The sequence below is a fragment of the Myripristis murdjan genome, chromosome 13, assembly GCF_902150065.1.
Source record: "Myripristis murdjan chromosome 13, fMyrMur1.1, whole genome shotgun sequence".
In the NCBI taxonomy this organism is placed as follows: domain Eukaryota; kingdom Metazoa; phylum Chordata; class Actinopteri; order Holocentriformes; family Holocentridae; genus Myripristis; species Myripristis murdjan.
This window is the reverse complement of record NC_043992.1, coordinates 36067110-36081596: the sequence shown is the minus strand read 5'-3', so window position 1 is coordinate 36081596 and position 14487 is coordinate 36067110. Positions and strand designations below refer to the sequence as shown.

General features: G+C 41.5%; 1 protein-coding gene across 1 annotated transcript in view; it reads left to right on the top strand.

Moving 5' to 3' along the window:
- Nucleotides 1-14487, top strand: part of LOC115369596 (cell adhesion molecule 2-like) — a 163647-nt gene that overhangs the window by 102608 nt on the left and 46552 nt on the right. Inside the window, exon 2 of the mRNA XM_030066216.1 lies at nt 7652-7678. Within this exon, the coding sequence (XP_029922076.1) occupies nt 7652-7678 (27 nt within the window). The remainder of the gene's footprint in view (nt 1-7651; nt 7679-14487) is intronic.

Below are 14487 nucleotides of genomic sequence, written 5' to 3'. Positions count from 1 at the left end.
GCGGCCTCTCTAATCTTTAAAATAAATCGTTAAAGAAAGCACTCGTGCATCAGCGCAACACGCAATAAAGAAACTGCTTGGAAAGCTCGCGCCGCTCGACATAATTTAAAAAACAAACGTAGCCCACAAGGACAGGTAGAGGTGGCGTGGAGGGTCCGTGTGGGTGCGGGTCTCTAAATTGGGGAATATAATTCATTTGTATTGGAGGCGGGTGGATCACTACCTCAGAATTCAGCTCAGTGCTGTGTGAATGCTGCAAGACATATCACAGACAACAGATTAAGCTTCCCATTTGTTTTCATTGGTGCGGCTGCAGATACCTCTCTGCTGGCAGAATTTTGTTTTTTGCTTTAAAAACCATTGAGTGGTCATGTTCATGTCCAAGAATGTAGAAATAGCACACGCAGAACCTAATTCAGCATCGGTGTATTTCATTTTCACTATATTACAATAAGGCATTCATTTATATCTCCTTTAGTCATGAACAATATGTACTGTGCATACATGTTTGCATGTTGTATTACATTAGAGAAGCATGTTTCTGTGCTTAACCTCTTAACACACCAGCGTGCTCACAAAGAAGTGTTTTGTTATGTGACTCGGCATTGATTTTCAGTGAAAGTCCTCTTAGGAATGTCAAAGTGTTATACTTTCCAGATAGGATTTATTGATATGCTTGCCATGCGCTTGCAAACATTTCCAGTTCACAGCAAGGAGAATCTTATCATGGTGTCTGACTTTGTCAACACTATTAAATTTAGCGGGAGTCAGAGATTAATAACTTCCTCGTAAGAAGAAAATGGGAAGAGGTGCAGGCTTGGGAGAATACGGAAAGATTAATGAGTGTCAAAAACAATGAATTTTCCATTAGATAGTGGAGTGGCATACGTTGCTTATGCGGCTTCCCCAGACTTCTGATCAGATAAGAGCTACTCGTTCAAGGATCACGAATAAGTGACCTATTTTTATAGATAAACACTTTGTCCTTTCTGCAGCGTTAGTTTAACACTGACCCATTTTTGAGTCAGAAATAGTATTTTTTTTTTCCCCCACAAGGTTTCATTCCACCCTCAGCCATGGATATATGAATAAGCAAAATGATCACCATTTTTATTGAGTTTTCAGCCGTGCTGTGAAATTATGTTGCAAAGAAATATATTACGGCAAAATTGGCCTAGTGGAGACTGGTTATTGAGAAAAATGCAGATTGGATGACAACATTTTCAGCCAAACCTTACCCAAGACTAAACCTCCCATCATTTGTAGACAAACACACACACACACACACTCCTTTGCACACACACACACACACATGCACACGCACACATCCTCGCTCTCAGACACCTTTCTCTGTTGTTGTTATGATGGATGCCAAACATTTCTCAAATGCCAGCAGGGTGCAGACTCATATGAGTGTAGCAGTGAGGAGCATGTTGGGTAAATATGCAACTTTGAGCAGCAGAAGATGACAGGAAGCCAAAAATTATCCTTGACTACAATAGAAACAAATGAGGTGTGCACAAGGCACCAACCGGCTCCAGCTGCAAGGGGAGTGGCAGCCTGTTAGCTCTTAGACGTTTCCCATAATAGACAGCATGCGTCAGCACCCGGCGAATTTGTGCCTGGACCAGAGGTGGGCCGCGGCCGGAACACACTTAAATACTACAAGAGGAGGCCATTTCTCGGGGAGCTAAGAGGTGCTCCTGCCAGCCCTCCTGCATTCACAGGAAACAGCACCTTTTGTGAACTGCAGTCACTGTGGATTCGGTCAGAGCTCCTTAAGTTGAGACCTCCTGTCTGCCTCCACGCCCAGCTGTGGCTGAAACTTCACTCAGGATGAACAGAGGCTGACAAGCATGCAGGATGCAAAGAGTGAGGAAATGACAAAACTCGCCCAATGTTAGGCTGCATATCCGAAAAATGTCAGTAGCCGCATGGACCGGCGAATCAGAGACTTTAGGCTGGGCAATATATTTTCATAGGAACACTTTGTATGAAGCACACACACACACACACACACACAAAATACCACTCAGTGTATACCCAACAACTATATAGGTAGACAGCAGTGGTGATTTAACCCTATAAAGCCTGAACTATGAAAGAATTGACAGAAAATTCCAAATTTTTGAAATTGAACCCTTTATTTAGTCCTATAACAAAATACATTATATATACATATATATATACATATATATATATGTTATTACACGACCTTTCTGGTGTACGATATATGATATGTACTTGAAGTGCCAATGGTTTGGTCCAGGGTGAACAGGGGAAGTGTTCAAAGGTTCAAAAGTATTGATTAAACTGAAAACGAAACACGGAATTAAAAATGTGTATCATATATGATACGAATGGCTTTATAGGGTTAAATGCAGTTCCATTGAGGTAGCATAATATTTAGGATTTTTTTTTTTTATTGTGTATATTTTGATTTGATTACCTATTTTTTGGTCAGGTTATTATTTGCAGGTTATTGCAGGTTATGGAGGAGTGTGTGTGTGTGTGTGTGTGTGCATGCATGCGTGCGTGTCACGTCTCCATCTATCAGCCTAATTTTTTTGTGCAGTTATGGCTGTATGATCAGGAGTCTCTTGTGGCTTTGATGATTCCAAATCTTTGCAAAACATTTTTTGTGTGCTTCCACTCTCTCTCTTCATCAACTGTCTAGCTCGCTCAGCCACCACTGCTGCCTCTCTCTCTCTGTCTGTATAGATACAGGGACACTGCACACTTTTCATCCTATGGTGGCTGTGTACACTCCGATCGATGGTGAACGAGTGTGTTGACGAGAGTGTGTGTGTGTGTGTGTGTGTGTGTGTGTGTGTGTGTGTGTGAATTTTGCTATTTCAAGCTCTTAATGAAACACGGTTTCAAAAAGCCATATGACTTCTGGCAAAGAGCCAGACGCGGCTGGCGAGCCATAGGTTCCCGAGCGCTGTGTGTAATAAAGCAAATCACACAGAGAGCGGAAGAAGCGGCCGAGCTCGAGAGGCTTTTCTGATGCATTTTCCAAACCGTACTGCACTATTTTCGAATCGTGCCGTCATTTGATTTGTAATTTGAAGGTGTTTGACCATGCTGGCTAATAATTGGCTGCTGAGTCTCTCCCAAGTTTCCTCAGCACACGGGGCAGCCTGAAGTCTGGAAGAGGAGAGATACGCCTGATGAGCGCTCTCTTCTGGTTCAGGATCTGCATTTTTCCTAAGTTTGATTACTTTTTATCGGTTTCAGCTCCACAACTAGGTTAACTCAAACTCTGTTTTTTGTTATGAGCAGACCTTTTGTGTACTGCTGTATCACCTTTAAACATTTATGTGTATATATCTATATCTATATATCAAATATAATATCAGTACCGATAACTTAAGGTAATGAATATTGTCTCCTTTTTTCCCCCTGTTGTCAGTCCAGTGACCGGAATGCAAATTAGCAGTCGATGCAGTGTGTCCTTCAGTGCACCGGCCACGTTCAGTCCCTCCAGGTCTCAGATGAAAACAACATCTCCGTTCTTTCAGGATAATCTCATCAATTAGCTTGGCTCGCCGCGTTTGCTGAACTGTGCCGCCGCCATTGGAGCTCAGAGAAGCAGCAGAAAAAAATCCACTCTCCTCCACAGATGGAAAAACCAATACATAAACTGGAAAAAAAAAAGAAAGACCCGCTCTAAATAGGCCATAAGAGGTTGAAATATTCACTCTCTGTGAATTTACATGTAGTTGTGAAAGTATGCTATTTCAGTGAATCGTATTTATGTGATTCCTTTCTTTGTATCTCATTACTCTTCATTAAATCAACCATACACATCGCTTATAACCAGGAATAATTATCAGGTTATTTTTGGATAAACATCTCCGACCAGCAAAAACTGCGCTTCTTCTCTCACTGGCAGGAGCAGCAGGCGCACACAGGAATCTCTCTTATGGCACTTACTGTAATTGCAACTAAATCACCATTAAATGATATTTCACAGAAATGATTGCTTCTAACTGTTAGACAGTTCGACACAGGTCGGATGCCGCTAATTCACTTTCCAAGATGAGCGCGCCGGCCGGGCTCGTGAAAAAGAAACGCGGCTCACGCGCTCCAGACGTCTGCCGGCTTTGCAGAGAGACAGGCGACTGAGGAACGGAACGGATAACGTTTGAATATCTAAAAAATCCCACAACAACCAGATCTTGTTATTAACGAACTACTACCACCGCGAGTAGTTGTTGATGTGCGCTGTGAAGATTGCAACTGCTAAAACACACGCTTTTCATGAAGCGTGCAACGTTTCCGTCACATTTTTGGGTATCTGTGCTTAGAGGCAGATGTGTCACGGTGTTGAATCTGTACGGTTCAATTTGCATGTTTGTTTCCTGCACTATATGAGAGTGGATTTCAAGGGGGGCTTCCTGGGGGTTTCATTTCAATATAAATTTCTGTAATGACAGATTAATAAATTGTTATAATACCGAAAAAGGGCATGAATGATGATGGTTTAATCTCAGTACTTATATTTTGTCAATATCTTGTCAAATCAGAGCAAAATCTGACATGACAAGCAAAATTACTTCAATTGGGGATCCATGGCTTGATGAAAATCCTCTTTAGGGGTCCGGACCATGAAAAAGGTTGAAACCCCTCGCTCCGCAGTGTGTACGCACATGTTGTGGGAATATTCCTGCAGTGGTTTCACTCGCCCCTGGACACTCCTTTAGTTATAATGTCTCTGTTTTATTGTTTTCTCTGTCACCTTTGTGTTTCCATCCCTGAAGTGACTCCACCTATCAGAAACCTGAGCCTATTCCTGCGTCCGCTGAAGCCAGAGGTGGTGGAGAGGGGGGGCGTTGGTTTTGTGGACTGAGATTTCTCTGTCTGTTCTACTTCCAAAGCGCCTTGTCTGCTTTGGAAAAACCTTCTCTGTGAGTAATGAGACTGAAACTTGGGTCCTTCCTCATTCTGGCTCGCTCGCTGACGAAGTCAACAAATTCAACAAAGGGAGGGAACAGAGGACGGTCTCGCTGCCTGTAGCCGGAGCCAAGACTTTACCACATTTCTTGTAGGATGAAGGGCAGCGTTTGAACTGTCGGGCTGACACCTCTAGCTGTGTGAGGGAAAGTGAGGACAGGAAAAGATTTCTCTGCCTTTGGTTGAAATTATATAAGTGGATCAGTCAGCCGTTTCAGTTTTAGGTGATCGTTGTTAGTTATCTGTAGGAAATCTTAAGCTTGTTTGAACTGCAGCATGGCTCCCTTCCAGCCGGTCCCACGTCATCCTCAGACCCCTCTGTGTGTGATTCACAAAGAAAAACCATTCCCAAGCTATTTTAGGAGCATATCTACTGTATATCCTCACAGCACATTAGATCTAAGCCTCTGATCTCTTTGTTTTTAGCCAGTGAGAGGCGCACTTTGCACCTTGGCTGACCCATGGCAGCCACAGCGCCTGTAGGTGAGTCACTTGAACGCCATGAAAAGAATAAAGGACTTCCTGTTTTTCAGCGTAGGCGTCACCTTCTCAGTCATTTTAATCATATAAAGGATTACCTGCAGAGAGGCTTTTTTTTTTTTTTTTTGCTGTCGAAAGTAGGGACGAAATGGTTGCCAGTTTTACCGTGAACCAGATGAAATATCTGCCAGCTTGTTATGACTTTTCAAATTATAATTATCACAATAGCCTCCTCGCACGTCGTACAGCATGTCTTTGCTTTTCAACAAACCATAGCAGAAGGTAGTGACAGCACTAGACAGGTTTTTAACCCTGAGACCCAGCTATTCATTTTTGTCCTCTGTAGTGGACGTTAGATTTGTGCTAATAATAATAATAATAATAATAATAATTACAGAATATCCTCTACAGAGGACATTCTGTAAAATTCTAATAAAGTTGAATTTTGAAAAAAAAAAAAAAAAATCTTTGAAATGTGTTCATTACCACCCCAAACCTTAAAAATAATAATAATAATAATAAAAAATCAAAATCAAAAAACTTTTTTTTCTGGGTCTCAGGAGGTTAAAGAGGAGCAATTACAACTTTGGGTCATATTTTGGGCTTCATAGAAGTGCTAAGGGGAAGGAGATGGTTGTATATTGTGTTGCTCTTATACATACAATGCACAGTTGATTTGTCAACATATTGTTTTGTACTCATGCACACAGAGGATCCTGAAAAATGTCTTCAGATTGCTGTTTTTTTCCACTCTCATGGCCGTGGCGCTAATCATCCATAATGTATTTGATACACTCTCGTCATGCATTTAACATGTTAACATATGACATTGGCTGTGTTATAATGCAAGTGTAAACGATTCATAATGCTGATGATTTAAGGTGAGGTTTTCAATACAAAACATGGTGAAATTCTTTCAGTTAATGTTAATGACTATCTGTGCATTTTACTGCGACGATGCTGAAAACCGTCATAATTGTGGCTCCCATTTTCATATCGTTCCGTCTCTCGTGGCGAGCTGCTCCTGGTGCCTTGACATAGGAGCGGTGTCTGTTGTCAGTTTGAGCCGTGAGGTCTCGCCCGCTGCAAAGCCGTTATTTAACCGTTCTATCTCGGCTGCCTTTCGGACAGACTTTGACGAGACAGACAGCGGGCCCTCGCAGCGAGTTCACCACCACAGACTCATGTGCATTGAAATGTTACGTCAAAGAGTGGGCAAAGACATCCTCCTTCCTGTCTCGCTGTTGGTTCAGGGCCCTTTTCTATCACTCAGGCTGCTGGTTCTGGGTGGAGAGCACAGCTAGGCTTCCCTCTTTACTGTTGGGATTCAATACTGCGGGGGTCTGCAGTTTTTAGGGGTGTGTGCTGTGCGATAGGTTCTGGGAGGCTTTCATGTACATTCAGTGTTACTCTGCATTAATTTAATGCCTTTGGTAACGTCGTTGTACTGATCTGTCTTCATTACACATGACTAAGTGTATCTTGAAAGACAGCTAAGCTCCTTCCTATCTGCAGCCACAAGAGACAAACAGAGCTCCTGTTTCCAGAGTGACGATGAAAGGAAGGTGTTTATCTATCTGTCAAGTTACCCTTAGTAATGTGAAATTTGCACAGACGATGAAAGTTGAAGCAGTTACTGTGCAGAATTCCTCCAAGGCATTGTGTGAGACAGATTAGCTCTTAAAGGGAAAAAAAAATATGTATTCCTAATATTGTTGTGGTTAAAGGAAATTTCGCATTACTTATCGCTAAGTAATTGGATCACCATAATGGAGAATTAACTCAAGAAAATGCAGAAACATAACAGCTCTGTTCTGTCTCTTGGACTGAAAATGAGTGGTGTGTGGTTCCATTATTATGGAGTGTTGGCCACTAGTTATATTTGTTTTGTTTTGTCTGAACCGGTAAAGCTGTAATTTTTGTATTAGGCTTTTGTAGGAATTCCAGGCATTCCCACACAACCGCTCGCTGCCTCCGCCGTGTTTTTCTGATTTCTGTGGATCACAATGACTTGAAATGACGAGCGCTCACATGGCACGTTTGCAGCACGCACTAAAAGGTGACACTTCACACATTTTCCACATGCACCGCATATTATCATGTACTTCCTGCCACCGTTGGTTGGAGCAAATAACCGTCGTATTATCAGTGTTGCTGTTTCATACAACCTGTCTAACCTGCTGTTTCCTTGCCTTGCCCCTCATGCTATCAGTGGCTGGGACAAAAAACAAAGCGAAAGGTGAGTTATTGCCTCCATTTTCTTGCTACATGATTTATGCCGAACCCAGTTCCCAATAAACAATGTTCAGATCGCCCTTTTATCTCCCCCTGGAGCACCAGGAAGCATTAACATACACCGCCTGTTGCAAGTCTTTCCAGGGATTTTTTTTTTTTTTTTTTTTTAACCTTTATTTATCTGGGAAGTGTTTGCTGAACACGCTTGCTCTTTTTCAGGAACACCCCGCTTCACATTCATGCAGATTCACACATTCACATCAGGGAGCTGCCCGGTACAAGCAGCCTTGCTTTTCTGCTATTTCTACCGTCGGCCACTGTGCAGCTCCACTGGAGCAGTCGGGGGGTTGTTCCCGGTTCAAGGGCACCTCAGTGGTAGCCGTGGAAGGGAGAGTATTACTCATTAGCTTTCCCCACCCAGATTTTCCCAGACAGACTGCACATTCAAGCTGGAGACCTGCTGGTCACAAGGCTTTTTACTGCTGCCCTTCAAAATTGAAAGCTTAGTCCTAACGTTGTCTATTATTAGTATTCATCTTATTGTCACCGATTCTGCTCTATGTGCCTAGTAAACTGACTTTTTAGAGATGCATAATGTAAGTAATTTCTTCTACCTTTGAGAAAAACTGATACAGAATATTTCATGATGCTTTACAAACTGCTTTTCTTACCATTATATAGCCCATTTTTGCACACTCCAATGCAATGCAATGCTTTACCTTCATTCTGCATGTTCCATTGTTGCCTGCTGTTGTGCTTTCTCATTGCTTCATACTGGCTGATGCCAAATCTACAACCTCTGTAGCATCTGAACACCAAAACTCTAGTGACTCTGCTTGCGTGGGAACTTTTACTGCCGCCACTGTCACATCCATCGCTGCTGGACGAAATGATGCTTTGTCTAATTGTGCAAATATAATATGTATAGTTGGCCAGAGGAAAAAAAAAAAAAACACACACTTGACATGACACAGGAAAACCTTGTGCAGTTAAGTGAAATACCCTCCTACACAGCCCACATTGTAATTTTAATTTCAAATATGGATGCATTAATTAGGCCAGTGTTTTTCTTTGACGAAAGTTCAACCAAACCAAGTGATTAATGTACATGAATGAGCAGCAGAGAGATTTGCTTTCTTTCTTTCTTTCTTTTTTTTTTTTAAATCAGAGAATGCACTGTTTTCTGATTACAGAAGACACGGCCAGCCCTGGCCTTTCTGGAGCCCTAGGCAAGATCCGGAATTTTCTCCTTATTTGTTTATTCAAATGGTGCAAATATCAAGATTTTGTGATCATAATGAATTAGCATGTGAAGATAATTAAATGCCAGCTTCAGCCATTGGAGGAAATGCATGTGACATTATGGGAAGCTAGTGTGGACTGGCTTGTTGCAGCCGGATGAGGTGGCTGTGTCTTCTGCTTGTGAGAAGGGAGCTGTGGATCAGGGTGAGCCTCATGTTGCTTCACCTGCAAGCAAAATCAAAAAGGCATGAATATCTTGTCACCACTTTGCTTTAACGTGCTGTCGAAAACAAACCTGCAGCAGTTCATGGAAGAGACTTGGTCCACAGCAAAGTGCAAGCATGTGGGAATTAGTTAATTGTAACAGCTAGGGCAAAAGTCTCACAATTACGCGTCCTTTATCATTATGATAAAAACAAATAAATGGTACGTTCTAATGAACATTTAGGTTATGTTTATCTTCTCTGCACAACACTGACATGTCATTTGTCGATAAGCCAATTTATTTTCTCTATGAAGGTCTATTGTATAATGCATTATGAGCGCATTCATAAGGCATTATAATGCATTTATAATGCGTTATACAACATGTTATAAATGTTCATAATCGTGTATGACAACTTATAACAAGGTTTATAACACCGGGGTCTCCGTGGATAGTTCTTCCCAGCGACAAGTTCAAGAGGAAACGTAAACAACAAGGAAACAACGGTTGTCAGGACCTTTTGAGCCTGGAATTGCGAAATACCAATTTCACCGGACTTTCATCGCTACCAAGACATTCTGGACAACAAAACAAAAGCGAGGCTGCAGGGCCGGTGCGTTAGCACGGCTGAAAAGACAACCCTTTAAGCTGCCGCCTCCCAGCATTTTCCAACGCCAGGTCCATAACTATAACAAAATCGACGAACTGCGCCTGCACATCGCATCCAACAAGTGTTTCCGTGACGGTTGCATTTTTCTGTTATCAGAGACTCTGCTATTCAACTAGCAGGTTGCACGATGCTTTCTATTCTGCCCTGCACCGAATGTACTGAGCCCTAATTTCGTTGCATTATTATACCGTATATGATTGTGCAATGACAATAAAGATCTGTCTATAAATGATTATAAGTGGTGGAGATAATGTGTTATAAGCTCATCATTCATAATGTTTTATACCTTCATGGCAAAGTGACAACATTGTTTTATGGAAGAATCTGAAGTCCTGGGTGGTATACCATGTTATAACTACCAGTTACCAAAAATAATATGAACTGCTGTAACACATCATAAGAAATAATAAATGCTCAAATTCTGAAATGGAATAATACCTTATAAACATCAATAATGTGTTAGAGGATGACTTTGTGAGCTTAAAGTAAAGTGTCAGCACTTCTGGAATAATGTCTAATAAACATCAATAATGTGCTATAGGATGACTTTGTGAGCTCTAAGTAAAGTGACAGCATTGTGTAAGGTTATTAGCAATTATATGATACTATAATACTATAATACAATTAATTAATTTATTTTTATAACTGGTAGTTATAACATGGTATACCACCCAGGACTTCAGATTCTTCCATAAAACACTGTTGTCACTTTGCCATGAAAGTATAAAGCATTATGAATGATGCGCTTATAACACATTATCTCCACCACTTATAATCATTTATAAACCTTGTTATAAGTTGTCATACACGATTATGAACATTTATAACATGTTGCATAACGCATTATAAATGCATTATAATGCCTTATGAATGCGCTCATAATGCATTATACAATAGACCTTCATAGAAAGTGTTACCGAAATGTCTTTATGTCACCGTAGCCTCACACAGGTGTAACTGTATAGCCTTTATTTTGTTTTTACTGTTACTGCACCTAATGTTAGATTCAAGGGCTACAGCCCTAGTCTTTTAAAGAGGGAGGGGAGGGGATGATTTAAAATATGACTGGACCGGCTCACACGGATGAGAGGGAAACCAAACGCACAGGCCTAAATGAGATTTAATTCAAAAAAGTAATATTGTGGCCGACTTGAGAAACCTGACAGTATGACAGTAGAATTAGAACTTAGATTATATGAAAAGCCTGAGAGATAAAACCAGAGATGGACAGAGTTAGATATGTAACTCTAACCATCACTAGAGGTGTGTTGAGGACAGTCCAGCTGTGTGTGTGTGTGTGTGTGTGTGTGTGTGTGTGTGTGGGCGCTGTAGCTCTCTCTCCCAGCACTGAGTCTGTCTCGCTTGACCACTGACCAGACTCCACGTTGCTATAGTTTTGTAGCTGCAATACGATGTGAGCTGACAGAAATACTTCTTGCAGGTAGATATTCGTAACGAGACTGAGCAGGCAGAGCTGCGTTTTGTGCAACCGTCATATTTATTAAGTTTGTACACTGCTAACATAACTCTCCCCTTCCAGTGTTAAATCAAGCTCACTCGGCCAGCGTGTTTCCTGTCACAATATATTAGTGACGTTATTTGTTGAACTGCAGCAGCTAGTCAACCACATGATGATCCGGTGCCGAAGCCACGGCTCCAGAAGTTTGTAGCTAACAGCAGCCCTGCGCCGCAGACTCTCAAGTTTTACACAATAAAACACCGCCGTGTGTAAAATTAATCTGCTGTGCTTAGTGGCGAGTCTGCAGGTTTTCAAACTGTAGGAAGGAGCCGGTTGGGCTTTGCTGCACACTTAGCAGAACCTGCGCGATGGTGGGCGGGTGGGTGGGTGGGACGGGGGAGCTGAGAGGGGCGCAGGCGGGGTGCAGGGCAGGCGCCTCACCTGATTTTTGCCGGAATACGAAATGAAAATAATTTATTAAATTTATTGGATTTTATCGCTGCCCTGTCCCTGATGCACATTCTAAAAATTATTTATTTAGTTAACTTCGTGCACCTGCCTCCGTGCTTGGCGCCCTCTGATTGGATGACGCCCTAGGCGGCTGTCTGTGGCCTGTGCCCAGGGCTGGCTCTGACACAAGGACTAATTGGGAAGTTAGTTTTTAATGAAGGGAGTATACACTTTTAGCATCCTTGAAATTGAACATTTAGAGGCAGTTTTAGACAGACTTTACACAGACCTTGGCCAAACATATTTAGATATGGGTTCTTTGTATTTCTTTCAAATGATGCAACAGTTTATGCAATCCTTTTAAAACTGCTGAATGCTGATCCGTGCATTGTGTCATCTTTATTGTGGTGCAGCTTATTGCTGTGTCATTTGTGAAGAAACTGCTGAAAATATTTTTACCAGGCATAATTTTCTAAATAAAAAAGTCATCCTTGCAGTTGTCACATTAATGAAAAAAAGCATGCCTCTGAATTTTTTCACTGAGACTTTCCATTAAGGTCTATTTGGACTCTCATGACTCTAAGGGAAATGTAGCTGGTTAGATGAAGCAATCCTTTGACCAGGGCAAAGTCCACAGAAAAGGAGAAGCATTTAGTGTAGATATACAGAGGGCTAGAGGGTTATACTAAATATCAAACGGTCTGAAAAACAGCTTCATGACACAACATTTCATGGCCACCCCGAAGTCAGGTTTTTCAGTTAGAAATAGCCAGGCAAACTAAAATTGAATTATTTGCTCAGTAAATTGTCAAGCTGCTATATGCCGACTGCCACACGTACAATTTAAACCAGAAACAAGAGATGACATTTTCCTCAATGCACCAGCTCTTATGTAGCTCAAACTCAGGTATTATGAAGGTCAGTTTAACAGAGTTTCACATCAAGTGTTGGTTTTAGTTGTAAATAGACAGTTGCGCAGATTCCTGGTATGATGCAAAGTTTATTAAACATCAGGGATTTTTTTTTTTTTTTTTTGTTCATCACTGACCAAATTATGCAGTTTTCTTGTGGTGATGGAAGATGGATGTTCACCTCCCTCTGAGCGCTGCCTACTTTGCAAATAATGTTCGAACAGGATGTGGTAACTCGTCTCGTTCATTCCCACCTGATGGCTTCTCCCTCTGAAGAAAATACATACTTTTGGTAAGCGTGCACGTGTGTGTCCCATTAAATTCTTAATTAATTAAAAATCTAAAAATAATTAAAGCAGTATCGAGCTGATGGCAGACTTCTGGAGTTAGGCTGATTGCGGCGCTGTGTCCAAGACAAGTTTCCCCACCGGGACGCTAAAATGCACCGTATCATATGGTGTCGCGTTGCATCATGGGCATTTCTTATTGTGTTTGTCAATGAATAGTCATCTCTCAGACACTAAAGCAATTCTGTGGAGAGAATGTTTACAAGCATCCAGATTCGGCAAAAAAACCTAATTACCACAAAGCAATATATTTCATGGATATGACACATAGTATAACCACCACCAGTTGAACATGTAATTTCGTCTTTTTCCTGCACCTGGAGACACTATTTCTGGCCCACTTTCTGAAGCTGATGTATTGTCGCGTTCCTCTTTCCTCCCTCCCTCCTCTGTTTTCTTTTTTCCCTTTTTTTCCCCCTCCTGTACAGCAGGAAAAAAAAAACACTGTTAAGAGTTTCCCACAGAAGGGATATTTATTGCCAATTCTGTAGATTGTCCACCTCCTACACTCCCCCACCTCCCCCGCTGTGGCAAATCACAGGGGAGGATGGTGCTCAGTACCACCTCTGAGTCGAGGGAGGTTCACTCTTGCTCAGGTGCTATTCAGTAACAGCCACCAAATGTCCTTTTTGATGGAGGGTAAAGCTGACAGACAGCTCACTCTGTCTTGGTTATTTCCTTTCTAACAGGTTTCATAGGGCTCCGTAACAACTCAATCAACTGACTGCAACATTTAAGATCACACCGGTCCGTGCAAACTCTGAATACAATCCACAGTTGATGCACAGTCGCCAGGTGCTATGGGGTCATTTCAACATGTGCATTAGACCCATTTGACCTGCTGGGAGCTGTTTTTTTTTCTTTTAACAATGTGATCAAATTGCGATAGAAGGCCACTATAATCCTATTGCGCATAGAAGATGTATCAGCGGTACATTGTGTCTAGATGGAGCTTCGCAGGAACACATTAAATGCAAATAAGAAGGATGAGTATCTGATTATGCCGAACCATCTAGAGGCCATTTACACCTGGAATTAAAATGACAGTTGAGTCACAAACTGCAGCTGGACTGGGTTTGGATCCGTTTTTGAGCACATTTGCATGTGTTTGAGTGTGACCTCTTCATGTTTTGTTTCCTCCGCTCTCTCTGCATTCGTATTTTAATAAAAGGTGCAAATAGCCATGAAGCAGAAAGACGTCGAAAGTGTTGCTGATGTAGGGAAAAGTAGAATTTAACATAATTACATATGGATTTTCAATGACTCTATGAATTAAATATTAGAGAGCCTATACTGGAACAATTCAAATATTCCTATGTAGATATTTTATCAGCTATACTGTAGATTATTCTAAGCAGGCAGTTTGCAGATTAGCTCTAATGAATACGTCAGATTAAGATTTGTTCCTAATTTGCCGCTGTTCCTAAATGCTTAAATCAGTCCGATCAAAAAAGTGTACAGCGTTTGAAATGGCCCACGTTCCTGAATGCATCAAACGAGCAGGTTTGCCATCTACACCAAACCGTTTG